The sequence below is a fragment of the Oryctolagus cuniculus genome, chromosome 13 (genome assembly GCF_051225735.1).
Source record: "Oryctolagus cuniculus isolate XC-2025 breed Fujian yellow rabbit chromosome 13, ASM5122573v1, whole genome shotgun sequence".
Taxonomy (NCBI): domain Eukaryota; kingdom Metazoa; phylum Chordata; class Mammalia; order Lagomorpha; family Leporidae; genus Oryctolagus; species Oryctolagus cuniculus.
In genome coordinates this window covers 38,514,783-38,540,962 of record NC_142879.1, presented here as the reverse complement: position 1 = coordinate 38,540,962, position 26,180 = coordinate 38,514,783, and the positions used below count along the sequence as shown (strand labels likewise).

General features: G+C 40.3%; 1 protein-coding gene across 8 annotated transcripts in view; it reads left to right on the top strand.

The window, feature by feature from the left end:
* The window catches only part of WDR26 (WD repeat domain 26), a 56,618-nt gene extending 31,510 nt beyond the window's left edge, over positions 1–25,108 (top strand). For 3 of the 8 annotated variants that reach the window (XM_017347765.4, XM_008268354.5, XM_089311437.1), the window contains exons 8-14: positions 5,181–5,321; positions 9,181–9,300; positions 11,911–12,056; positions 12,668–12,746; positions 13,029–13,158; positions 17,015–17,200; positions 20,430–25,108. In XM_017347765.4, the coding sequence (XP_017203254.2) occupies positions 5,181–5,321; positions 9,181–9,300; positions 11,911–12,056; positions 12,668–12,746; positions 13,029–13,158; positions 17,015–17,200; positions 20,430–20,455 (828 nt within the window). In that variant the 3' untranslated portion in view covers positions 20,456–25,108. Of the gene's footprint in view, positions 1–5,180; positions 5,322–8,571; positions 8,699–9,180; positions 9,301–11,910; positions 12,057–12,667; positions 12,747–13,028; positions 13,159–17,014; positions 17,201–20,429 lie in introns of all 8 variants that reach the window. The other 5 variants (XM_051820596.3, XM_017347764.4, XM_089311436.1 and 2 more) reach the window with 3 other exon arrangements.
* The last annotated feature ends 1,072 nt before the right edge of the window (positions 25,109–26,180 follow it).

Below are 26,180 nucleotides of genomic sequence, written 5' to 3'. Positions count from 1 at the left end.
GACCCTTCTTGAACTAATCAAGAAAGTAAGATAGTACATCTTAGCTGAAGAGAAGAGGTAAAGGACTATTTGAGCAAAACTAGTTAGGAGTTGCCTTTGAATAAAAGAGAATGTGCTTGTCATTTGGGTGGTTTGGGAAAGAGTTTTTGGTAGCATCATTTGGGATGATGCTAATGAAGAAAGTAGTAGCCAGCTCAGGGGCCAGCGCCATGGCTCATTTGGTTAATCCTCTGCCTGCGGCAGCGGCATTCCATTGGGTGCCAGGTTTTAGTCCCAGTTGCTCCTCTTCCAGTCCAGCTCTCTGCTATGGCCCAGGAAGGCAGTGGAGGATGGCCCAAGTGCTTGGGCCCTGCACCCACATGGGAGACCAAGAAGAAGCAACTGGCTCCTGGCTTCGCATCGGCGTAGCTTCGGCCGTAGTGGCCATTTAGGGGGTGAACCAATGGAAGGAAGACCTTTCTCTCTGTCTCTTTCTCTCGCTGTCTAACTCTATCTGTCAAATTAAAAAAAAAAAAAAAATAGTAGCCAGCTCAAAGAGGACCTTTTGTATTAATTTTCTGAAGAGTTTAGACTTTTTTTTTTTCCTTTTTTTAAGTTTGAAAGGTGGAGTCCACAGAGGAGAGACAGATCTGACTCACTCCCCAAATGGCTCCAACAACCAGGTCTGAACCAGGTTGAAGCCATGAGCCAGGAGCCCCATCCTAGTCTCCCTCGTGGGTGGTAAGGGTCCCAAGCACTTAGGCCATCTTGCATTGCCTTCCCTGGCATATTAGGAAACTGCATGGGGAACTTAACAACCAGGACTCAGACCAGATCGGGGCATCACAAATAGCAGCTTAACCCACTGTGCCACAACACCAGGCCCAAGTTTAGGCTTATAAGCTCAGAGTTTCCAGGAGGATTTTTGTAAAAGTCCTAGGTATATAAAATGTAATGGATGTTACTTACAAAGGATTTAAAGGCCATATTAGCTGGAGAAATGAATAGTTAACTTACATTCCAATCTGAAATACAGAGGATTTTAGAGACCATACTTTTTAGATAGCTTTATTATAGTGAATTATCTGGGACTCTTTTGATATGATAGTATTTTTGTTAGGTCAAGTAGTAGTTGAGAAGTTATAAGGAAGATTGACTGTTTTTGACTGTGTGTATGTATGCTTTAGTGGATAGAAAATAGTACATAGGTAACCTTAAGATTTGAGTTGATGTGATTCCAATGCCCAGTTTCCCTTAATCTTTTTTTCAAACCTTTGCCTTAAAATGAATTTTACCTATACCTCCGCAAAAGTCCAGGCAAAGTTGGTGGATACCATGAATATGGTATTTGAGTAAGTTAGGGTAAAGACACTGTACTTCTGAAGATATAGTATTAAAATATCTTTGTATCCAGCTTTTTTTTTTTCTTATGGGTTTATGTTTTGTTTTTTTGGTTTTTTTTTTGTTTGTTTTTTTTGTTTTTATTAAGTATACACAATTAGTTTTTGAGTTAATGAATACTGTTAAAGGAGTTTGTCATCACTTAAGCAAATTTTTGTTATGTGGAGGGAGCACTGTTGTGAATCAAAGTTTGTTCCTGGAAAATCTTAAGCTAGTTAGACAGATTTGACTTTAGACAATTGTGCAGGCTGCTTAGACCCAATGCTACTGATCTGACCCAAATATCTCATGCCAGCCGGCACCACGGCTCACTTGGCTAATCCTCCGCCTGCAGCGCCAGGTGCAGAACCAATCGGGTTCTAGTCCCGATTGGGGTGCTAGATTCTGTCCCAGTTGCTCCTCTTCCTGTCCAGCTCTCTGCTGTGGCCCGGGAAGGCAGTGGAGGATGGCCCAGGCCCTTGGGCCCTGCACCCACATGGGAGACCAGGAGGAGGCACCTGACTCCTGGCTTCAGATTGGCACAGTATGCCGGCCGTGGTGGCCATTTTGGGGGTGAACCAATGGAAAAGGAAGATCTCTCTCTCTCACTCACTCACTCATTCTCTCACTAACTCTGCCTGTCCAAAAAAAATTTTTTTTTAAATTTCAAGTATCTCATGCCTATTTCCTCCCTTCCCAAAAAAGAATCTTCCAATGTTAACTTCTGTTTTGTCAAAACAATGGAGATTTGGACATAGATAATTTATAAATAATAACTTAGGGCCCAGTGGATAAACAAAACAATATAATCCATGTCTCAGGGGGAAGAAAATTTTTTTCTGAGGAGAAAATAATTTCCAGCCTAATTTTTTAAAAATTAATTTATTGATTTGAAAGACATAGAGGGATGAAGAGACAGATCTTCCATTCGCTGGTTCACTCCCTACATGGCTGCAGTGGTCAGAACTGAGGCCAAAGCCAGGAGCTTGAGCTTGTTCCCGCTCTCTGACTTGGGTGACAAGGACCCACATACTCAGGTCATCTGCCGCTTTCCCAGATGCACAGTCAGGGACCTGGATTGGAAGTGGAGCAGCTGGGACACGAACTGGCATCTGTTTGGGATGCCAGCACTGTAGGCATCAACTTCACCCACTGTGCCACAACACTGGCCCCTAATTTTTTTTTTTTTTTTTTTTTTTTTTTAAGATTTACTTATTTAAGGGGCCGGCACTGTGGCACAGCAGGTTAAAGCCCTGTCTTGAGGTGCTGGCATCCCATATGGGCACCGGTTCTGGTCCCGGCTGCTCCTCTTCTGATCTAGTTCTCTGCAATGGCCTGAGAAAGCAATGGAGGATGGCGCAAGTCCTTGGGCCCCTGCACCCACGTGGGAGACCTGGAGGAAGCTCCTGGCTCCTGGCTTTGCATCGGCACAGCTCTGGCAGTTGCAGCCATCTGAGGAGTGAACCAGTGGATGGAAGACCACTCTCTCTGTCTCTGCCTCTTTCTGTAACTCTTTCAAATAAATAAAAAACAAATCTTTAAAAAATTTATTTATTTAAAAGGCGAAGAGACAGAGGAGGAGATCTTTCATTGCTAGTTCACTCCTCAAATGGCCACAACAGCTGGGACTGGGATAGGCTGAAGCCAGGAGCCAGGAACTCCATCCAGGTCTCCCACATGGGTGGCAGGGGCCCACGTACTTGGGCCATCTTCTCCTGTGCCAAGCATATCAGCAGGAAGCTGGATCAGAAGTGGAGCAGCTGGGACTCAGAACTGGCACTCTAATACGGAATGCCAACATTGATACTGCAGTTGATGACTTTACCCACTGGGCCACAATACCAGCCCCCAGCAGCCTAATTTTATCAGACTAGTTCCAGAGTGGTTTCTATCTGCTAATAGGTCATTGCTGTTGGAATCTGCCTGCCTCCAAGGCTCAAGTAGACTCAGTGTGCCTTGAGACTAATGTCTAAAATAACATTTTGATCTCTTTCAGTCCTAACCATCTTGGCATAGTTCCTCATTTCTTAGTAAAGTGACTGTTAACTATGGCTGTGGCATTGGACCATTGTGGATTTCTTCATCTTGTATCACTGCCTTCTGGTGCTAATCTTCCACATTGTTGTCCAAGTTCTCTTCCTAAAGCCAAATATCACATTATATATTCCCTAATTAATTTTCTAAAAACGTGTTTATTTACTTGAAAGGTAGTTAGGGAGGGGGAGAAATCTTCCATCTGATGGTTGACTCCCCAAATGACCTTAGTGGCCAGGACTATGCCAGGCTGAAAACAGGAGCCAGGAACTCCATCCAGTTCTCCCACGTAGATGGCAGTAGCCCAAAGACTTGGGCCATCTTCTACTGTGTTCCCAGGCCATAGCAGAGAGCAGGATCAGAAGTGGAGCAGGGGCCGGCGCTGTGGCGCAGTAGGTTAATACTTCACCTGCAGCACCGGCATTCCATATGGACACTGGTTCTAGTCCTGGCTGCTCCACTTCCAGTCCAGCTCTTTGCTATGGCCTGGGAAAGCAGTAAAAGATGGCCAAGGTGCTTGGGCCCCTGCAACCACATGGCAGACCAGGAGGAGGCTCCTGACTCCTGGCTTCCGCAGTGCAGCTCCAGCCATTGCGGCCGTTTGGGGAGTGAAACAACAGAAGGAAGACCTTTCTCTCTGTCTCTCCCTCTCATTGTCTGTAACTCTAACTCTCAAATAAAATAAATAAAATCTTTCCAAAAAAAAAAAGGTGGAGCAGCCAAGTCTCGAACCAGCACCCATATGGCATACCAGCACTGCAGGTGGTGGCTTTACCTGCTACGCCACAGCGCCAGCCCCCAAAATGAGATTTTTTTTTTTTATGTGCTCAGGTTGATTAGCACTAAGTGGTTTCTTTGGTGGGAACATAAAATGGTGCAACCACCTGGGAAACTGACAATGCCTCAAAATATTAAACACAGAGTTAGTGTATGGCTTAGGAATTCCACTCCTGTGTCTGTTCTCAAGAGATACAAAAACATGTCCCACTTCAAAACTCATACATACTCCTAGCAGTATTCATAGTAGTCACAAAATAGCAGTGATCCAGATGTTCATCAACTGATGGATGGGTAGACAAAGTACAGTACCTGTGTAAGGTAGAATACTACTCAGCAATACAAAAGACTGAAATAATTGATACATTCTACAGTATGGATGAACCTTATATTGTGCAAAGTGAAAGAAGCCAATTACAAGACACCACATCATATATGATTCCATTTACATGACATATCCAGACAAAGCCATCAAGACAGAAAGTAGTGGTTTCCAGATGCTACAGGAAAGAGAAAAAGCATGATTGCAGATGGGTATGAGATTTTTTGGGGGATGATAAAAAGTCTAAAATTAGATAGTGATGACTGTTAACACAACTCTGAAAATATACTGATACCACTGAGTCATACACCATACAAGGATGGATTTTCTGTTAAGTTATAGTTCAATAAAGCTGTTAAAATCAATAAGAGGTAGCTCTTATTATACCCATCTTTTTTTTTCTTTTGGTTCCCTTGAAAGCTTTTTAAGGGCAAATCCTGTGTCAGTGTTAGAATTCCATCTGGCACATAAGTATGTGTATGTAGTAGATGCTTAGTAGATACTGCAGCGTAAATGACTCTTTGAAGAAAGCTGATCCAGCCTTGTTTGACAGCACAGTTGGTATGAAAACGTTCTCAGGTTGTTAAATTATCAGAGTACATCTTCGCCACTATTTAACTTCTTGTACCCACAAGCAATGACTTTAGGGATGGGAGTTAACAGAGTTGTCTGTTATTTTTCTTCCTAGGATACACATCTGCTAAAATTGCTTAAAACTTTAGAAGGACATGCTTATGGTGTTTCTTATATTGCGTGGAGTCCAGATGACAACTATCTTGTTGCTTGTGGCCCAGATGACTGCTCTGAACTTTGGCTTTGGAATGTACAAGTGAGCGAGTTTCATCCTTGGTTTAGCCTTTATGTAAAGAATACTCAGAATATATATATTCATTGTAACTCTATTCTTGATTTGTAGAACAGAACCATTCAACCCATATTCCTATAATGTATGTCTGAAAGATAGTTCTTAAAGCAGAACCCAAGTGTCTAGATATATAAATTTATCATGCTAAATAATAGTTTTTTTGAAAGAATGATCAGTAAGCATTTTCAGAATGTTTTTGCTTTGTCCTATGGGTTTTATACTATTTACTGTGGTGCTTCAGAAAACATGTTAAGATTTATTTGTTTGAAAGGCAGAGTTTACAGAGAGAAAAAGATCTTCCATCCACTGGTTCAACTCCCCAAATGAGCACAATGGCCAGAGCGAGGCCAATTTAGAGCTAGGAGCTTCTTCCGAGTCTCCCATGTGGGTGGCAGGGGTCCAAGGACTTGAGCCATCTTCCACTGCTTTCCCAGGTACGTTAGCAGGGAGCTGGATCAGAAGTGGAATAAGCAGCCAGTTAACCTATATTTAGTATTCTGAACTCATTCAGTGAAGTCAGATGATGTTTTCAGTACTCATTATCTTAACAGCTTTATTATTCTAAATTAAAATTTGAACTTTAACCAGAGTCCCATTTTAGAAAAACTCAGCATGGGATTCATTACATTACTCCCAGACCACGTTTTAGAAACCCTGTGGTTATGATAAAAAAAAATTATTTTTAAACTTACTTAAATAAACTGTCTTGGTTAGGTGTAATTTTGTATTTGTGTGTGTGTGTTTTGTTTTTTGTTTGTTTGTTCTTAACCTCTAGGCAAAGGAGTAGTCCAGGTTATGGTTTCAGTGTAATAGGGATAGGATAGTAATAGTGTTATAGGATAATAGTGATGGGATAGGATTTTTGAGTTTGGGGACTTTAAGCAAAAAGAGAGTGAAAATAAAACTCCATAGAAATTACTCAAAAAAAAGGTATAAAGGAAAGTGAATCCTATAATATACATAAAGATGATATGACATAATTCTTTTTGATTTTTTTAAAGATTTATTTATTTGAAAGACAGAGTTACAAAGAGAGATGGAGCGACAGAGAGAGAAAGAAATCTTCCATCTGCTGGTTTACTCCCCAAGTGGCTGCAATGGGTCAGGGCTGGCCAGGCCAAAGCCAGGAGCCAGGAAATCCGCTCAGTGTCCCATGTGGATGGCAGGGGCCCAAGTACTTGGGCCATCTTCTGCTGTTTTACCAGGATCAGAAGTACAACAGCTGGGACTCAAACCTATGAGATTTCCAAGGTCCCAGGCAGCGTTTAATTCACTATGCTGCAACGCTGGCCCCTATATGACATAGATTAAGAAAGTTGAGTGGCTGGCACCGTAGCGCACTTGGTTAATCCTCCGTCTGAGGCGCCAGCATCCCATAAGGGCACCAGTTCTAGTCCAGCTCTCTGCTATGGCCTGGGATAGCAGTGGAGGATGGCCCAAGTGCTTGGGCCCCTGCACCCACATCGGAGACCAGGAAGAAGCATGTGGCTCCTGGCTTCAGATCGGCACAGCTCCTGCCATTGCAGCCAATTGGGGAGTGAACCAACAGAAGGAAGACCTTTCTGTCTCTCTCTCACTGTCTGTAACTCTACCTGTCAAATAAATAAATATTAAAAAAAAAAAGTTGAAAGAATAGTACAGTGATAAGAGCTGTGCATACGATCACTACCCTAGATTAAACAGTTGTTATTAACATTTTGTGGTATTTTGTATGTACATACCTGCATATATATGTAAAGACATGCATATATGCATGTAAATATGTAGATATTCATATCCAAAGCAGTTGAAAGTACAGGTATTTAAGCATATATCTCCTAAAAAATAAGATACCACCTTAACCAAAGGGTATTACCTACAAGCATCTAAAGGCATTAGCTATAATTCTGCGATAGCTAATATTCACTTAATAATCAAAGTCTCCAGTTCCCATTTTTATGAAACCAGTGCTTAATCAGTGTTAATATTTTTGACTGGGTTCAAGGAGAACTCAGAATAAAATAAACAGCTTACTCTTGGTAAAACAAAGCCTGAAATGAATTTGACCTAATAGCCAAAAGAAGTGTTTTTCAATTCAGTTTTTTTCTTCAAAGGAAGAAAGTATGTAGTCTTAATTCTGTGATAGAGTCTTAAATTTATAATACCTAATTTGCCTTCCTTGGAGTCAATTTTGAATTTCTGGACAAACTGTGTTTTCCTGTAACTGTTTTACTTGGTGTGCTTTATTTACTGAGACTTGTTCTATGAGGATGGTCTTCTGATGAGTTTTCAAATGATTCCTTGGTGTTTAAAGTAGGTTTCTAATAATCTGATGACTGTATATACTGTTATATATAACTCATATGTCCTTGGCATACAGAAGAAAAGACCATTTCTGACTTCAGCGTTTAATGTGTTAATACTCCTGGAACTTAAAATGCCAAGGATTTACCCATTGCATGTGTATTTGTGCTTTTAAACTTGTAACTGTTTATAATAAGTAATCCCCAAAAGTCAGTAGGTGAGAGTAGTTCCAGTCTGGGGAGCAGATTTAGATTGCTAAACTTCTTTTTTCAGGGAAAGGGAGATAATCTGACTTTCTGTTTTTGTGCCCTCTTTGCTTTTATTACTTGGCCCCATTGCCTAATCATACCCTTTGTTTTCATTCTTGTATTTTTACTTTTGATTACCCATTTCTCACAGGAAAATTATGCCCATGTACTTTTTAGTATACCAGGGGCAGCTAATTCTCTCAGATCCTGTTTCTAATCCCTGAACAAAATGGAATCAAGACTAGATTAAATGGTATGTGTATACCTTCTAAGTTGAATAACTTGGAAAATGTAACAGGAGTATATCTGAGGGTTTTAACCACTAAATATTCTTGCTCAGTTGGAAATTACGCAGAATGGCTATGCTCAGCAGCACACAGCTTCCTCTTTCTTGCTTTTAATTGAAATACGGTTATATGTCAGAAAAACTTCATTCCTCTCTTCCCATCTTCCCTACTATGTTGTGTTTTTAATAGCATTTTTAAAAGCTTTGTTTATTTATTTGAAAGTTGGGAGTTGGGGAAGAAAGAGAAAGAGATCTCCCATCCACTGGTTTACTCCCCAAATACCCACAACAGCTGGGGCTGGGCCAAGCCAAAGCCAAGAGCCTAGAAATTTCATCTGGGTCTCCCATGTGGGTGGCAGGGACCCAAGCACTTGGACCATCATCTGCTACTTCCCAGGTGCATTACCAGGGGACTGAACAGAAGCAGAGTAGTCGGGACTCAAACTGGCACTGTGATACAGGATGTGGACATTCCAGGTGGCAGCTTAACCTGTCTGCTGCGCCACAGTGGTCACCCCTATTATGTGAGTATTTTAGTAGAAAATGTAACATAATTTCCACTGCCCTTCACATAATTTAAGGGCATAGTTTTATTACCCATTAATCTAGTTTTAGGATAAAATTTATAAAGAACTTTGGACTGAGAAGTGGAATCTCGGAAGGAATAGGTATGTAGCCTTGGGCTTTCTGTCATCATGCTTGGGAAGAACTACAGGTTTATCAGTGAGACTGATTTAAAGTGAGAGATTTGTTTGAAGTTTATCTTATACCTACTGCCAGGCATTGTTCAGCTCCTGGGGGTTTTTTCAAGTCCTTCATTTCTCTTCTGAATGCTGTAGTGGTTTTTGTAAGGCTAGTTAAAACAGTTCATGGCTCTGATTAGGAAACTGAATTAGACCAGATACTGGGTTACTATTCTTTTTCTTCTTCTGTTTCTTCTTCTTAAAACATACTCTCTTTCATGGGTTGTCTAGAAGGTCTTATCCATCATTTTGTTTCCTTGCAGACGGGAGAACTAAGGACAAAAATGAGCCAGTCTCATGAAGACAGCTTAACAAGTGTGGCTTGGAACCCAGATGGAAAACGCTTTGTGACTGGAGGCCAGCGTGGGCAGTTCTATCAGTGTGTGAGTGTTCAGTGCCCCTTCCCAGTGTGTGCTGGTTCACAAGCACATTGAATCTTGTTTAAATAAACGATTCACTGGACTCTGTATTTTTATAAAATACACTGTATAAGCACCTACTTTGCCATTCTCCTAAATAAGCTTTGTTGAGTAGAGCTTATTTTCTATTTCTTTCATCAAAAAAAAGGCCATTTCATATGTTGGCACACAGTATAGACCTTGAGTTTAGTAAAACTGTTTTGCTAAACATTTTTGTTCTTTTTTTTTTATTTTTTTGACAAGCAGAGTGGACAGTGAGAGAGAGAGACCGAGAGAAAGGTCTTCCTTTGCCGTTGGTTCACCCTCCAATGGCCGCCGCGGCCGGCGCGCTGCGGCTGGCGCACCGCGCTGATCCGATGGCAGGAGCCAGGAGCCAGGTGCTTTTCCTGGTCTCCCATGGGGTGCAGGGCCCAAGCACTTGGGCCATCCTCCACTGCACTCCCTGGCCACAGCAGAGGGCTGGCCTGGAAGAGGGGCAACCGGGACAGAATGCGGCGCCCCGACCGGGACTAGAACCCGGTGTGCTGGCGCCGCTAGGCGGAGGATTAGCCTAGTGAGCCGCGGCGCCGGCCAACATTTTTGTTCTTATGAACACATTCTATTAATGGGAACAAAAATTTAAATTTAATACTTAATTCCATTGGAGATTTTTCATCCTTTGAGTTTTTGTAACCAAAAAGGTGCTGAATTTCATGAGCAGGACTATCTTAAATATTTGAAGAATAAAAGTAATGAGTGGTACCAAGAGAACTTTTCAGTGTTTGAAGTATCTTGATCAATAGCTGTTTTATTATTATTATTATTATTTTGGATGGTTGGAACAGTAAAAATAAGTAACAGGTAAGAATTTTTATGTCTAAGAAGGCTGTGATACAGGTACATTGTCATTACTACCCTGTGTCATTCTGTGTCTCGCATCATTGCTTCAACAGGGTGCCAGTAGGCACTTCCAGATGTATTTTTAAGACAAAAACAAAATGATAATCATTTCAACTGGCTAAAGATCATTTGTAATAAAGACTTTCTATGTAACCATTGTAAGTCACCGGTTTGTTTTATTAAACTAGCTTGAAACTCATGGAATTCAGTGTCTTAACTGTCTTTTTAACAAACCACTAGTTCTTTTTGTTTGTTTGTTTTAAGATTTATTTATTTATTTGAAAGTCAGAGTTACACAGAGGGAGAAGGAAAGGCAGAGAGAGAGAGAGATCCTCCATCTCCTGATTCACTCCCCAATTGGCTGCAACAGCTGGAGCTGGGCCGATCTGAAGCCAGGAGCTTCTTCCAGGTCTCCCACGCTGGTGCAGGGGCCCAAGGACTTACACCATTTCTGCTGCTTTCTCAGGCGATAGCAGAGAGCTGGATGGGAAGTGGAGCAGCCAGGATTCGAACCAGCACCCATCTAGGATGCTGGCATTGCAGGCAGCAGCTTTACCTGCTATGCCACAGTGCCAACCCCTAAGCCACTAGTTCTTTAACTCTGTAGGAAAAACATGACCATGTACATTTCTGATGTCTTTGCTACCCTGTACAGTGTTTAAACCTCCTGGTTACAGGACTTCACAGTTCTCTTAAACATGAGGATGCTAACGCATCTCAGAGCTTTGAGATAATGACTGTAAGAACACAATTTTACAATGTCATGACAGATTCCCAAGTTCTAAATAAAGCTATAAAGTATTTTAGTAATATTTTTCCACATCATAACTTCTGAATATTATAGAACTTATCCCAGTCTAGTCTTCCCTCGGTATCTGTGGGAGATTGGTTCCAGAATCTCCTAATGATATCAAAATCCGCAGATACTTACTTCCCTTATACAAAATGGTACAATGTTTGAAGTCTATACATGTTAAGAGATGCAGATTTGGCCGGCACCGCGGCTCATTGGCTAATCCTCCACCTGCGGCGCCAGCACCCCGGGTTCTAGTCCCGGTCGGGGCGCCGGTTCTGTCCTGGTTGCTTCTCTTCCAGTCCAGCTCTCTGCTGTGGCCCAGGAGTGCAGTGGAGGATGGCCCAAGTGCTTGGGCCCTGCACCCGCATAGGAGACCAGGAGAAGCACCTGGCTCCTGGCTTCAGATCAATGCAGCTCGCTGGCTGCAGCAGCCACTTGGGAGGTGAACCAACAGAAAAGGAAGACCTTTCTCTCTGTCTCTGTCTCTCTCACTGTCTAACTCTGCCTGTCAAAAAAAAAAAAAAAAGAGAGAGATGCAGTCTCTTCCTTTTGCCCTGAATACTTTCATTTCCACAATTGTGGAACCCAAGCATAAGGAGTGTTTGAAATATTATAGTCTCTAATAAAAGTGAGACGTTCCATGGAACTTCAGGGTTATTTCTTTGCAATTATTTATTTATTTACACATGGAAGTTGATTGAAGGAAAGAGAGATGCCTTAATGCAATTGGACCAGCATTCATATTCTTATAGTTAAGAACACTACACTATGTTGATCAATCTTGAAAAACAGTCTATTACTGCAGGGCTTTGGGTTTTTGGTTTTAAGAGATTCTTTCCATTGTTAGCTTTCTGAGCACTGTGCAGTAGTGAAATTAACAGTAGTGTTCTCTTGCCCAGGATTTAGATGGTAATCTCCTCGACTCCTGGGAAGGGGTGAGAGTGCAATGCCTTTGGTGCTTGAGTGACGGGAAGACTGTTCTGGCATCAGATACACACCAGCGGATTCGAGGATACAACTTCGAGGACCTTACAGATAGGAACATGTAACTATTCTTTGTTTTCATTAAACAGTAATTATCTGATTTATATTAGAGTGTATGGTAGAACTTTTTCAGAATAAAAGCCTTTTAAAGGTTTTTGTTTTGATTTTATTTAGTGATTTGGCTTGAGAATCAGATGTTGCTTGACAATCATTCAGATTCCTCTGGATTGAAGTATCGTGTGTAATAGTGTTTACAGGAAAAATTGTCGTATTAATCCACATTTTAGATCTTTTTTAGTAAGACTTAGTCATTTTATTTGAAAGGTAGAGTTACAAAGAGACAGAGAGACACAGACAGATATTTGCCATTCACTGGTTCACTCCCCAAATAGCCTCAACAGGTGGGGCTGGGGCAGGTGGAAGCCAGGCTCTTCAACTGGGTCTTCCAAGTGGGTGGCAGGGACCAAAGTGCTTTGTCCATCTTCTGCTGATTTCCCAGGCACATTAGCAGGGAGTTGGATCGGAAGTTCAGCAGACAAGACTCAAACTGGCACCCAGATGGGAGACTGATGTTGCAGACAGCAGCTTGACCCACTGCTTCAGTGCCAGCCCTTTTGATCATTTCCATGTCTTGACTCTATTTGCTTCTCACAAATTATTTTCTGCTTACAGAGTACAAGAAGATCATCCTATTATGTCTTTCACTATTTCAAAAAATGGCCGATTAGCTTTGTTAAATGTAGCAACTCAGGTATGTTTGTTGATAAAATGTTCAGAAAAATTTACCTCAGAACAAATTTTAATTGATTTTTAGAATTTATATTAACGCATATTTCTACTTAATTCTTAAATTTATATCATGTGTCTGATCCTTTAATGTTTAGAACCAACCGTAAATTTATCAAAGCACTTGGTGTTTTTACATAAGTTGAAAATGAAAATATTTCATTAGGCAGAAGAATATTCACAAACTACTTTTTAAAATTCTTTGAGTTGAAATAGAATACATGCCTGTATTCTTTTTTGCCTGCAGGGAGTTCATTTATGGGACTTACAAGACAGAGTTTTAGTAAGAAAGTATCAAGGTGTTACACAAGGGTTTTATACAATTCATTCATGTTTTGGAGGCCATAATGAAGACTTCATCGCCAGTGGCAGTGAAGGTAAGTTGTGTCATTATCAGTTCACAGATATTGCTGGGCTTAAAGTCCTATAATTCTTTCTCAATTTATGAAGGTAATTAATTATGTCTTTAAGTAAATTCTAGATATTAAATTTAAAATTTTATGAGTTATTTATCCAACACACTGTTCATTTTTCCTTTTTTCAGGGAGGGAGGAAATGATTGGAGCCCTTATTATCACATGATCTGTTCTGACCACATAAAGATGTGTTTGGTTCATGGATCATGAGTGTTAGTCAAATCACTATGATTTATGTGTTGACTAGATTTTTTTCGTAGGAGTTAATGGTTTTCCAGAGTTGGTATTATGTAAAAAGTCAAATTTAGTTAGGATATTTTACCTGAACATGGACAGAATTGTCTTCAGTCTTTTTTTTTTTCTTTCCCGCCTTTCTTTTCCTCTTTTCTTTTTTTTTTTTTTTTTGTTTTTGTTTTTGTTTTTGTTTTTGTTTTTGTTTTTGTTTTCTGAAAGGCAAAGAGGTAGAAAGTGGTCATATCCCATCCTCTGATTCATTGCTCATTTCTCAGGTGGCCATAATCGGTGGTCAACCTAGGAGCCAGTAATTTTTTATTTTTTTGGATTTATTTACTTACTTGAAAGGTAGAGTGATGATGGGGGTGGGGTGGTGTCTAGGGGGTTGAGATGGAAATCTGTCTGCTGGTTCACTCTCCCAGATGCCTTCAACAGATGGGGCTGTGTGGGACAGGCTGAAGCCAGGAACCAGGAACTGCATCCCAGGTCTGCCACATTGGTGATAGGAAGCCAAGTACTTAGAGCATCATCTGCTGCCTCCCAGGCATATTAGCAAGAAGCTGGTCACAAACAGAGTAGCTGGGACTCAGACTGGCACTCTGATATAGGACATCGACAGCCAAGTAGTGGCTTAACTCACTATGCAATTCCTTGCCCCTGAGACAGTCGTTCAATCCAGGTCTCTCATGTGGGTAGTAGGAATCCAATTACTTGTCATTAATGATGCCTCCCAGGGTCTACATTAACAGGAAGCTGGAATCAGGAGCCTATTGATGTGGGTTGCAGGTGATTCAGATACTAAACTAAATGCCCATCCCATCTTCAGTATTTTCTTCAGTGGCCATAAAAGAACTGTGCTTACTACTACCCTTTTGAATAAACTTGTTCTCCAGTATAAAAGCTGCTTCTATACAGCTATGTGCTTAAAGTCCATCTGATTTAAAATATGAATTGTTTAAAATTTTAAGTACAGTTGTCTATAAGATATCTTCTGTTCCTACCTTGATTTAAAAAATGGATCTCAATAAATCAGAAGAGTATAAAGGATTTTTCCATTAGGAATAAAGTATATTTAAGTATTGGAACAAATGCGTTTAGGGATTTAGTTCTTAACATCAAGCATATGAATTTATCTACGTTTCCTTTCTCAAAAAAGTCCATGTCCGACAAGATTGGGAGGAGAGAACTGTGGCTTGCTAGGTAACAATTGTGAATTCACTCCTTTCAAACCAAATACTTTTTTACCTGTTTATTCATGTCTTCCAGATTCTTCATTGGTTTCTAACTGACTTTTTCAGTGGTCTGTCTATGTTAAGTCTTCCACTTGCTTTTTAGTTCCTCCTATTTCTAAGAACTCCTCTCCCATGCTCTATTCAGTTTTGCTTCTGGTGGGTATTTTTCCTCTTAATTATACTCAGAATGCCCCATAATTCTTTCTAAAAATATTTGGCTGCCATTATCCTTCATGATGCCAGGTCTTTCCTCTTAAGTCCAAACCAAGAGGTAAACCTGATGAATGATATAATTAAACAACATTATATTGTGCTTAGGGCTAAAAACAAAGTAACTACAGAGTAGAGCTTGGTTTTCTCAACTCAAGTAATTTAGAATAGTTCTAAAAATGCTGTGAATACCAGTTGGATATAGTGACTATATTATCTCCCAGGATAACCACAGTAACCCATTTACCATGTATTTACAAGGAGTATATTTTTTGTTTGTTTAATATTTATTTATTTATTTGAAAGGCAGAGTTACAGAGGCACATAGAGACAGAGGTCTTCCATCCACTGGTTCACTCCCCAAATGGCTGTAATGGCTGGAGCTGGGCCAATCTGAAGCCAGGAGCCAGGAGCTTCTTCTGGGTCACCCATGCAGGTGCAGGGGCCCAAGGACTTGGGCCATCTGCTGCTACTTTCCCAGTCCATGGCAGAGAGCTGGATCAGAAGTGGAGCAGCTAGGACTTGAACTGGCGCCCATATGGGATGCCAGCACTGCAGGCAGTGGCTTTACTTGCTATGCTACAGCGCCAGCGCCAGCTCCAACAAGAAATATGTTTCAAGAACTCTCCAAATTCCCAAATGAAACAGAGGAATTTGGAAAGCTTTCCCCTCCAAAAAAAAATTGTACCATTGCTCAGAATGTCTCATTGCGCTGGCAGTAGCTAGAAAAATTGCTTAGGCTGTGGATTTTTTAGAGTGATAGAGCAAGCAGAGCTTGATCATAAAGCCTGTCATTCTAACCTTGACTGGCTTCCTATCCTGTTTTTGTGCTGCTTCAGCAAATATCCTTGTTTATGTGTTTACAAAGGCATTTTCATTGAGATATAGGACTATTCTGTGGAATTTACATATTTAAAGTCTATGATATTTCTTTTTGCACCTCTAGTTCAGGTTCATTTTTTTCTAATTTCATTCTGTTAGTTTTATTTTCAAAAACTGCCACAAAAAAAACCCACAAATGTTTTCTGAGAAGGATAAAAGTTCTTTATTGAGTTCCTTTCAGCTTTTATGACAGAAGTTTTGAAACCAGGGTCCATTGTCCAGAGTTTGCTCAGTTGGCCACACACCCAGAGGTTTCCCCATTCTCCACATATTTGGCTGGGAAAGGGACACATTTACAGCTTTCCAACTTACCCTGGTATCCTACCTTCTGTTCAACCACCCTCACGTGTACTCAGTTCATCTTTCACGTATATACTATTTAGTCCCTGGAAAACACTTTTCATATATACAAACTTACCTAATTCTCATAACAGGATGAAGTGAAGTATCCTGTTATTCAGGTGAAGAACTGCAAAGAATGAGTAACTTGCCCAAATTTACATAGCTAATTAGTGATGGGAGCCCACCCTGTTACCCATTACTTTAGAGTGGTTGGTTGGGGTTTTTTGAAGATGAGTAAAGAAACAAATCTGTAGGGGATTTTGGTTTTCTTGGTCACATCAAGAGATTAATGTGCACCAATGCCATATTTTGGTGTAGGTATGAGACTCGTCTAGTCTTGCTAGGGAGCTGTTACACAGCACTGCCCAGATGTGAGTCCCAGCTTCACCGTCTGCCAGCTATTAACCATAAGCAGATTGCTTAACTTCTCTGTGCTTCCGTCAGCATCCATAAAGGGGGCTGAGCATAGTACTCACTTCAATGGGTGGTGGTGAAGGTTAAGTAATACACAGAAAAGTTCTTGGTTAAGCAGCCCAATAAAATTTATCTTCATCATTGTTGCTATTTTTGCATTTGGGTATGCTGCCTTTTGTCACCTCATATTTCCTTAGAATTTATTGTCTGTACTGGATTTGTTTATGTTCAAAGTTCTTGAGTTGTAATTGTGTCTCATGTACATGTTGTAAAACTAGTGCAGATAGATTCTTTTGGCGACTTGGTAAGAGCTGAATACTTCAAAGGAAAAAAGTGTTTATTTTAAATTCATAAGGTAATTTGTTTAAGCTACTCCTACTTTGTTATCCCATTGCAGTAATCAAGTCATATGATCTGTGTATAGTGAGTGATACATTTAAGATAAGCGGCTTTGTTAGTACAAAATAACGCCCTGACTTCGCTCTGCATTGCTGTGTGTTCAGATCACAAGGTTTACATCTGGCACAAGCGTAGTGAACTGCCGATTGCGGAGCTGACAGGGCACACGCGTACAGTGAACTGTGTGAGCTGGAACCCACAGATTCCATCCATGATGGCCAGCGCCTCAGACGACGGCACTGTTAGAATATGGGGACCAGCGCCTTTTATAGACCACCAGAATATTGAAGGTAATACCATTGTACCATGTTCATGTTTTTCCCAAATGAAACATTGCTCTTATTATGAAAAGTTGCAGCACTTTCAAGTACTAATTTATTTAAGTGTGGGATAATCCAGATTTTACCCTGACTGTACTGAAGGAATTTAAGTAATCTCAGATCCACTGGTTTTTCTGTTTGTGGTGGCAGGGCTGGTGGCAGAGAGAATAAGCTGGAACGTGCCATCTCATTGACATTCAGCTAACTGTAGTGTCATCTTAAAGATCTAAATGAAATCCTGCTGCCTTAATGGAATACTGCACAGTATATTTTATATACATGAGAACTAGCCAGTATACAAAATTTGAACAATTTTAGAAGGTTGTAATGATTGTGATTATGGATTTTACTGTTAAAAGAAGTATCTGTTACCACTGTTTAGTATACTAACAGACTCATGCTTGATGAATAGGGAAAGAGAAGAGAACTAAAACTAAAACTGATCACATACCTATGTACTAGGCACCTTAAATAGAATCTTGTTTAAGATACAGTCCTAAGAGAAGTAGTTTTATTCTCATTTTTACAGGGAAGGTAACTAATGCATGGCAAGAACAGTAATTCTTGTTGGGTGCTGCCAGGTCTTCAGATCTGTACCTGAAAAGTGTTTTCCACTACTTTGAGATTCTTAAGAGATTATGAAAGCCCAAAGAAAAGGCTAACAGTTAAGGACTAAAACTTAATTGAGGGGCCGGCACCATGGCACAGTAGGTTAATTCTCTGCCTGCGGTGCTGGCGTCCCATATGGGTGCCAATTCTAGTCCCAGCTGCTGCTTTTCCAATCCAGCTCTCTGCTATGGCCTGGGAAAGCAGTGGAAGATGGTCCAAGTCCTTGGGCCCCTGCACCTGCCTGGGAGACCTGGAGGAAGCTCCTGGCTTTGGATCGGCGCAGCTCCAGCCATTGCGGCCAATTGGGGAGTGAACCAATAGAAGGAGGACCTCTCTCTCTCTCTGTCTCTCCCTCTCACTGTCTGTAACTCGGCCTCTCAAATAAATAAAATCTTTAAAAAAAAAAAAACTTAATTGAATGTGATATCAGTACTATAGAGAAAAGGTAATGAGATATTTTATGTTAACGACTTAATTTCAAATAGAGCAAGTAAAATGTTTTAGTTGGCTTAAAAGAAAGGAATTTGCAGGCCGGCGCCGTGGCGTTAGCAGGATAGGTTGTGAGGATGTGCAGCGAGAGATGAGAATAAAACTCAGGAAAATACTGGGTCCAGGAGTGTGCGAAGTGCTCTCTTGTTGCTAAGAGAGGGAAGTCTGCACAGCTCTTGTAGATCACTGCTCTGGGAGAGCAGCTAAAGCCTGAGGTCTCCACTTTTTCTCATTGTCATGTTTAGGCATCAAGGCCCACTCTCTTGAGAGTCCTTTTAAATACTTGAAAGGCCGAGAAGGAGAGATTGATTTTTCCATCTGCTGGTTCACTCCCCGGATGGTACAGCAGTTGGGGCTGGGCCACCCTCTGCTGCTTTCCCAGGCACATTAGCAGGGAGCTGGATCAGAAGAGGGTGGGATGCAAGCATTGCAGGCCATACCACAACACCGACCCTACCCAGGAGTCTTTCTGGATTTATAGCTGTGGTCATCTGTGCTTTTGTATAATTCTGTTAATAATTTGGAGGTATTTCTCCACAAAGAATCATATTTAATTTCAAGAAATAGGAAAACACTAGGTCAGAAGCTACAGATTTACCCCGTAAGAGGATCTGTTTGCCTCCACTGCAAGCGAATGACTCGCACTGCAAGTTGGTGCATTTGATTAATGTGGATACTCGCTTTGGGGGGTAAGCCAAATTTTGGCTCAGTTCTAGGATCTGGTTCTGTTCAGCAGCTTTGCATTATGCTTTGGCAATGTGGGTATAGCCTGAAAAAGATTTTCATTTTTACCTGATGGGAAACAATTTCTATATAAGCAAATGTTTAGTCATTAGTTTTACACCTTTTTTACAGCTATCTTCTGGACTCTCCCCTTTCCTCTCATACCTGTTTGAGGCTAAGGAAAATAGCATTTTAAAAATAATAACAAGATGGCCGGCACTGCGACTCAATAGGCTAATCCTCCACCTAGCGGCACCGGCACACCGGGTTCTAGTCCCGGTCGGGGCGCCAGATTCTGTCCCGGTTGCCCCCATTCCAGGCCAGCTCTATGCTGTGGCCAGGGAGTGCAGTGGAGGATGGCCCAAGTGCTTGGGCCCTGCACCCCATGGGAGACCAGGAGGAAGCACCTGGCTCCTGCCATCGGATCAGCGTGGTGCACCGGCCGCGGCGGCCATTGGAGGGTGAACCAAGGGCAAAAGGAAGACCTTTCTCTATGTCTCTCACTGTCCACTCTGCCTGTCAAAAAAAATAATAATAATAACAACAAGATAAGATAGTACAAAATCACTTAAGGAAAATATTTCCCCTCACAACAATTTCAGCAGAGAATGTGCTGACCTTTTGTAAGAACAGTAGAGTTACACTGTGGTTTTATGTATTTTGAGGGTTGCATAACTGCTCTTAAGTGATTTTCAGTGGAATAGGATGAAAACAACATGGAAAACAACATGCTTTAGCCAGACACAAAAAACCCCATGTTGTGACTGCATTTACATAGAAAATTAACTAAAATGGACAAATCCTTTCTTAAGACTCGGGGTAGGGATTGTTTGTGGCTAATAGATGGTGAAAATGTTTTAAAGTTTATTGTGTTAATAGTTGTACAATCTGGTGAATATACTACAAACTATTTAATTGTGCATTTTAAATGGGTGCATTCTATACTATGAAGTAAGTCTCAGTAAAGCTGTTAGACACATATACCTACCCAAAAATGGAGTTGGGTGTTCCTGTAGAATTTGAGGCTGAGCAACTACAGTTCTCACTTTTAGACTGCCAGATCTTTCTTTATTCTTTTGTAAACCATAAAGGTTTTTCTGTTCTGCATTAACTATATCAAGATTAAGAAGTATGAAATTCTTAACATGATTGTTCACTTTGGTTTCTCCAGCATTCAAAATAAATATGCATTTAGACTCTTTAGCCTAAGACATGACATAGTTAAAATAATCTGCTCTGATATGATTGTGTTTTAATGCTACTTGATTTTGTAATATTCTAATTTTGCAATTTTCTAACTGGTAACTTGTCTCTCTCTCTCCCCTCCCCCGCCTTTTCTTCCTCTTCTCTCCTGTATATTTATTTCATCTTCATTCAGAGGAATGCAGTAGCATGGATAGTTGATGGCGAATCTGGAGCAGACGACTTCTGTTTAACTTAAATTAGTCGTATTTTAATGGCTTGGGATTTGGTGCAAACAGACATGATTGATAGCTGGACAGACATGCTCGTCATGAAAAAAAAAAAAAAAAAAGAACCATTTCTGAAGCCCGATTGGGGCCAAACATTTACACCTTGCTTCATAGTAACCAGTTGAGATGAAGCACGTCGTTAGAACGTTCTTGGACACCATGTTGAATTATCCCCCGTCGGTTGTGAAGAACTGTGCTACATTCAGGCTTACCCATTGAACTCAGTATATATATTTTTTTCCCACCTGCCTTTTGTCTGGCAGGATACCATTCTTGTTGCTCTTCTGTGTAATGAAGTTTAAATGCTTGTTTGGAAAACTTTATTTAACAGTTTAGAAGGCTTGATAGAAAGAGTGCATTAGTCTGAAGAGTATACATTGGATAGGAAAGAATTTCCTTTTGTTTCTCCAAATCTTTCCGCCTTATTTAGCTTGAGATCTTTGCAGCTTGGTTCATGGATTCTAGCCTTGCCCGTTGCGCAGTATATACTGATCCAGATGATAAACCAGTGAACTATGTCAAAAGCACTCTCAATATTACATTTGACAAAAAGTTTTGTACTTTTCACATAGCTTGTTGCCCCGTAAAAGGGTTAACAGCACAATTTTTTAAAAATAAATTAAGAAGTATTTATAGGATTAAAGTGACTTCATTTGTATACATTTGGAATCTAAACCAGCTTAAAACAGTTTCCTCTGTGACTTAGATACACAGTATAACTGATGCTTTTCTGGAATACCACATGAGAAACGGTCAGACAGTGCTTGGAGGGACATTACACAGGAAATTCAGTAATACTTGGAAGGCTTTCCCCTTTTCTTTTATTCCTGGAGGAACATCAGTACCTGATCTTGAAGAAATTCAAGATTCAAAAATAAAATTTTAAATATACCAACATGAGAGATCAGTAGTGAGTTTAGGTTTTTAGTGAAACTTATTCCAAGTTGTTCTCAACTTGGGAAGTCATTTTGGTGTGATCTAGCAAGTGTAGCAATCAGCAGGTATAATAACCACTTTGGAAGGAAGTTTATAGTATAATTAAGATGGTTAGAAGAATTCAGCGGGTTTACAAACATACTTAAACTGGGATTCAAACCTTCATACTCATTTCTCTTAATTGCCCTTAATAATTTGCCATAGGGATACATAAACTTAAAAGAATTTTGCTTTCTAGTTTTTCTGATATTGCCATACGGAACCTCACTCTAAACTGGTGCTGCAGATAGTCTTTGCCCGCCCCCTCCCTGTTTAGTTTAAGGAAAGGTTCCTTCATGGAAAAGCACTTTTAATTTTCAAGAAGATCATACTTAGAGTAAGCCAAACGCCTGACGGCCACGCTGTGTTTGGAGGCCCCATCGTAGCAGCACACCATGTGCTGGGTCTCCTGTGGAATTCTCTCCCCTTTTCAGTGAGGGGAACTGGGGGAACCAGAGCTGGTAGGCTGAGAAGAAGAGTTGGGGATACCTCCAAAATAAGATTCCAGTGAACAGAAAGTCTTGTACTGAATTCCCTTTATGCCTAGCCAAGTCGACACTATATTACCAGGAGTAGGCTCCTGCAGGATCCACAAAGAAAAGAAAGCCTTGGACATTAGGAAGTCTTCCCTTGTGGTGGGCGGGGGTAGGAGATGGCAGAAGCAAGGGGAAAGTCACATGGAAGGGGAGAAGAAAGGAAAACACACTTGGCCTTAAAATAGCATGCGTTCTCCCAAAAGCAAGCCCACAGTGAGAGGAGATGACAGATCGTGATTGGCAGATTTTCTTATCAAATTGGTGTATAATATGGTTTCTTTAAGCTCCATTTTGCTGAGACCACCACTTAGAGAATCCAAGAATTCTGTTTTGATACTTCTAAGTTAAAAAAATTATGTTACCGTTTATCTGGTACTTCATTTTTTCTTAACTAGAGTTACTTTTTACTTTAAGCTTGAATAAAAATCTTCATTGGTAACTGTATATAATTAAGTGGCAACTTCTCTTTACCTCAGTACAGTTAAAACCATATTTTAGGTGATTCATGCATACCTTGAAGCCGTTAATACACCCCAGTCTCTACACAAAATGTGGGCATAGGAACTCCACTGCTGTTTACAAGTTTGGTTACACTGTGCCATGGTGCGTCTGTAACATTGGCTGAGATTGGTGCCGTTCAGGGGCGATTTGGCACTCAGATTCTACTGCTTCACCCAGCTCCCCCTAGATCTGAGTTTTCAGAGTGCTTCTGAAGTACAGTTAAACACTTCAAAAAAGGGGAGTAAAAGTGAGGCACATTTTACAAGAACATAGCTCCTGTGAAAATGGAGTAACAACTATGCAAAGGTTTCTGTAGCAGCTAGGTGAGTTTGTTTTTCAGGTGTGTCTTAACTGGCAGCTTCCATATATCCTGGTACTCTGCTGTGCCAATTTGCTGTACATGTCTATTTTGTACATTTGCCATGCAGTAACTGTGCTGGAAAGGTGAAATAAATGGTGAAGAAACCTAGGGTTTTATGATTAAAAACCTGGTGGCAGGACATTCTAATTTCTGGTAGTGCTATAGACTATATAGGAGGCTTAAGTCTGAGAATACTATCAAGCAGCCACAAGATGCTAACAAATGAATAAACTGAAAAGTACCAATACTTTTTGCACATAGATCAAAACAGAATGGAGAATTTTGGCTCCAAAAATCAGGTTAGTAGGCTTATTTTCCATGTGCTTAAAAATGTTTTTGTTATGCATTTAAGGGCTAGAGCAAGTATGAAATTAAATGTCTTTTTCTTCCGAATAGTTGGTTATCAATGGTTAACTGCTGGATTTGGGGTTCTGGGATTGGTGTATGGGTGGTAATAAAGAATCACAGTGGGTGCTAGTTGGGAGGAATGAGGAAGCCTCAGTTTCAGTTTCTGTATTTATTTGTATTCAAGCTAGCTACATTTTCTGTTGCTCTTACCACATTATGTATTAAATTAAACCAGGTAAGTAGTTTAAATACAGGAAATTTGATTTGCAAATGTCCTCTTAACTTAAATTGGCCCATTTTATTGGGTGGGAGAACAGAAAGGGAGTCCCTAGCTTTAATTAAAATAACCTGCTAGTTGAAAAAAGTCCAATATTTTCTTAATCTGAAAAAACACAAATAGTATCATGGTGAATTTTATTATGAGGAGTGTTCTGCCTCTAGAGTGGCATCCATGACATTAATAGAAAATCCTTCTTTCCCACCCCTCCCCGTCTTGAAATTTTCTCTTTTAGGATGTTGTTTCCTGCAAACAAGAACTGACCCTATCACCTCTGCCTCACAGTGTGTAAATGTATCCTACATCTCTTGAAAGGGAAAGTGCCCGAGTCAGTTTCTTTCACAGCAGAAGAATGGCTGCTTTTGAATGGGGAGGAAAGAAGACATTTTCCTTAATATCCTTTTTGTCCCATCTCTCAAAATGTATAAATACTATGATTTAGTTTTACTTGAGTTTCTCATTGAGACTTGAGCAACTCTTCAGTTTTAGAAACTTCCATTTTCGAAACCGAAACTGATTGAATATAAACTGCTAACTTTAAAAGAAGAGGTGAATTTGCATTTATACTCAAGACACTTTCTAAAAACAGGGTTAACTTAATTGAAATTTCTCAGTGTTGGTTGTTAAGCTACTATTAAGGTAGCTGCCCCATAGTTGTAAAAGCAAAAACCATAAAAACCCATCCCCTGTCTACTTAATCCAGATAGCCTGGATTTAATGAAACTAACTGTATCAAAATGTGTGTATGGTGGTGTGTGTGTGTGTGTGAGAGAGAGAGAGAGAGAGAGAAAGAGATACTTCGTATAAAGTCCTGGAAAGAGCTGTTCTAGGTTTTTGTCGATTTTACTAAAAGTTCTGTGCACGTGTGAAGTGCCCTCTCTGAGTTGGTTTGGTTGATACTGGTATATTTTTTATAAGACTGAAATTGTGTCCCCCATCTTTAACTTAAAACATTCTTCATGGTTAGGGTCATTGTACTAGAACTGAATCATAACATTTTTAGGCACAGATGGAAAAAAATGTTACTGGCTCTTTGAAAATGTGTGTGTGGTAAGGAGAATAGATATTCACAAAAGCAACTGTGTACTTACAAACCAAGCTGTAGAGATCAAGAACAGAACTTAAGTGGGTGATCTCAAGATTTCTAAATTGTCAAGATTTCCATGGCATTGTGGTGGAACTAGTTAACACTTAGAGCATTGGTATGTAATAACTATTTGCTATGGACTGATTAAACGTTTCAAAGGATTGTGTTCTTAAATTTTGGGGTTCTGTTTCTTAACTGCCTCTCAGATTATATTTAGTCATTTAAATTTATTATTTCATTAAAGTATAAAAACTTCAGGTTTCTGATATTTATTTTCACTTATCCTACTAATTATTTACAGAACACCCTCTGTTGACTTTCATTTTATAAATGTGTAGTATATTAAAAATCTTTAAAACTTTGTTCAGTTGAAACATTAACTTTGATTTGCTTTACTGGGATTTTTTTTTTTTCAATACACCTTTTCCATGTTAGTGCACAGCACTCAACAGTCATTTGTATTTCCTTCCTTTCAATCCAATAAACAGAATGAATAAATAGTTGTTGGTGTGTTAAATCTCCCAATATCCATTAATCTGAGTTTATTAAATATTACTATTTTTCCCTAAAATAAATGATTTGATGAATTTCACTTCATATATTTACCAGTAATGAGTGGTGCTGAAAAATCATTTCTTCATTGTTTTTCAAGATTTATTTTTTATTTTTTGAAAGGCAGAGTAGAGTTAGAGAGGGAGAGGGATCTTCCGCCTGCTGGTTCACTCCCCAAATGGCCACAACAGCCAAAACTGGGCCAGGCCCAAGCCAGGAGCCTGGAGCTTCTTCCAGGTCTTCCCTGTGGTTGCAGGGACCCACGCACTTAGGTCATTCTCTGCTGCTTTTGCAGTCACATTAGCAGGGAGCTGGATCAGAAGTGGAGCAGCCAGGACTCCAACTGGGGTCCATATAGGATGCTGCATCACAGGTGGAAGTTTAACCTTATACGCCACAATGCCAACCCCTACTAAGACCTTTATAAGGGCCAATTTGCACTCATGGGTAAATTAAGAAAAATTGTAGTAGTGTTACATTTTAAGGGAATTCCAAGCCCCCTCCTTTTTTTATTTTCCAAGAAATATTAGTGGGGCTGGTGCTATGGTATACTGAATAAAGCTGCCATCTGTAGTGCTGGTATCCTATATGAGTGCCAGTTCGAGTCCTGGCTGCTCTACTTCTGATCCAGCTCTCTGCCATGGCCTAGGAAAGCAGAAGATGGCCCAAGTCTTTGGGCCCCTGCACTTGCATGGGAGACCCAGAAGAAGCTCCTGGCTTCAGATTGGCCCAGCTGCAGCCATTACAGCCATTTGGGGAGTGAACCAGCGGATGGAAGACCTTGATCTCTTTATCTCTGTAACTCTAATAAAGTCTTTAAAAAAAAAAAAAAATCTTGTACACATGAACTCGAGCACTTAGGCACTGGATATTTTGATGAGTAGAGAAAATGTGATACCAGTTTGAAATTCCAATCATCTTAATTATAACAGTGCATCGTTTCCTTGAAGAGGGGCAAGTATGGGCATGGCACGTAAGATGCTGCTTTAAATGCATGCATCCCCTTTGTGAGTAACTCAG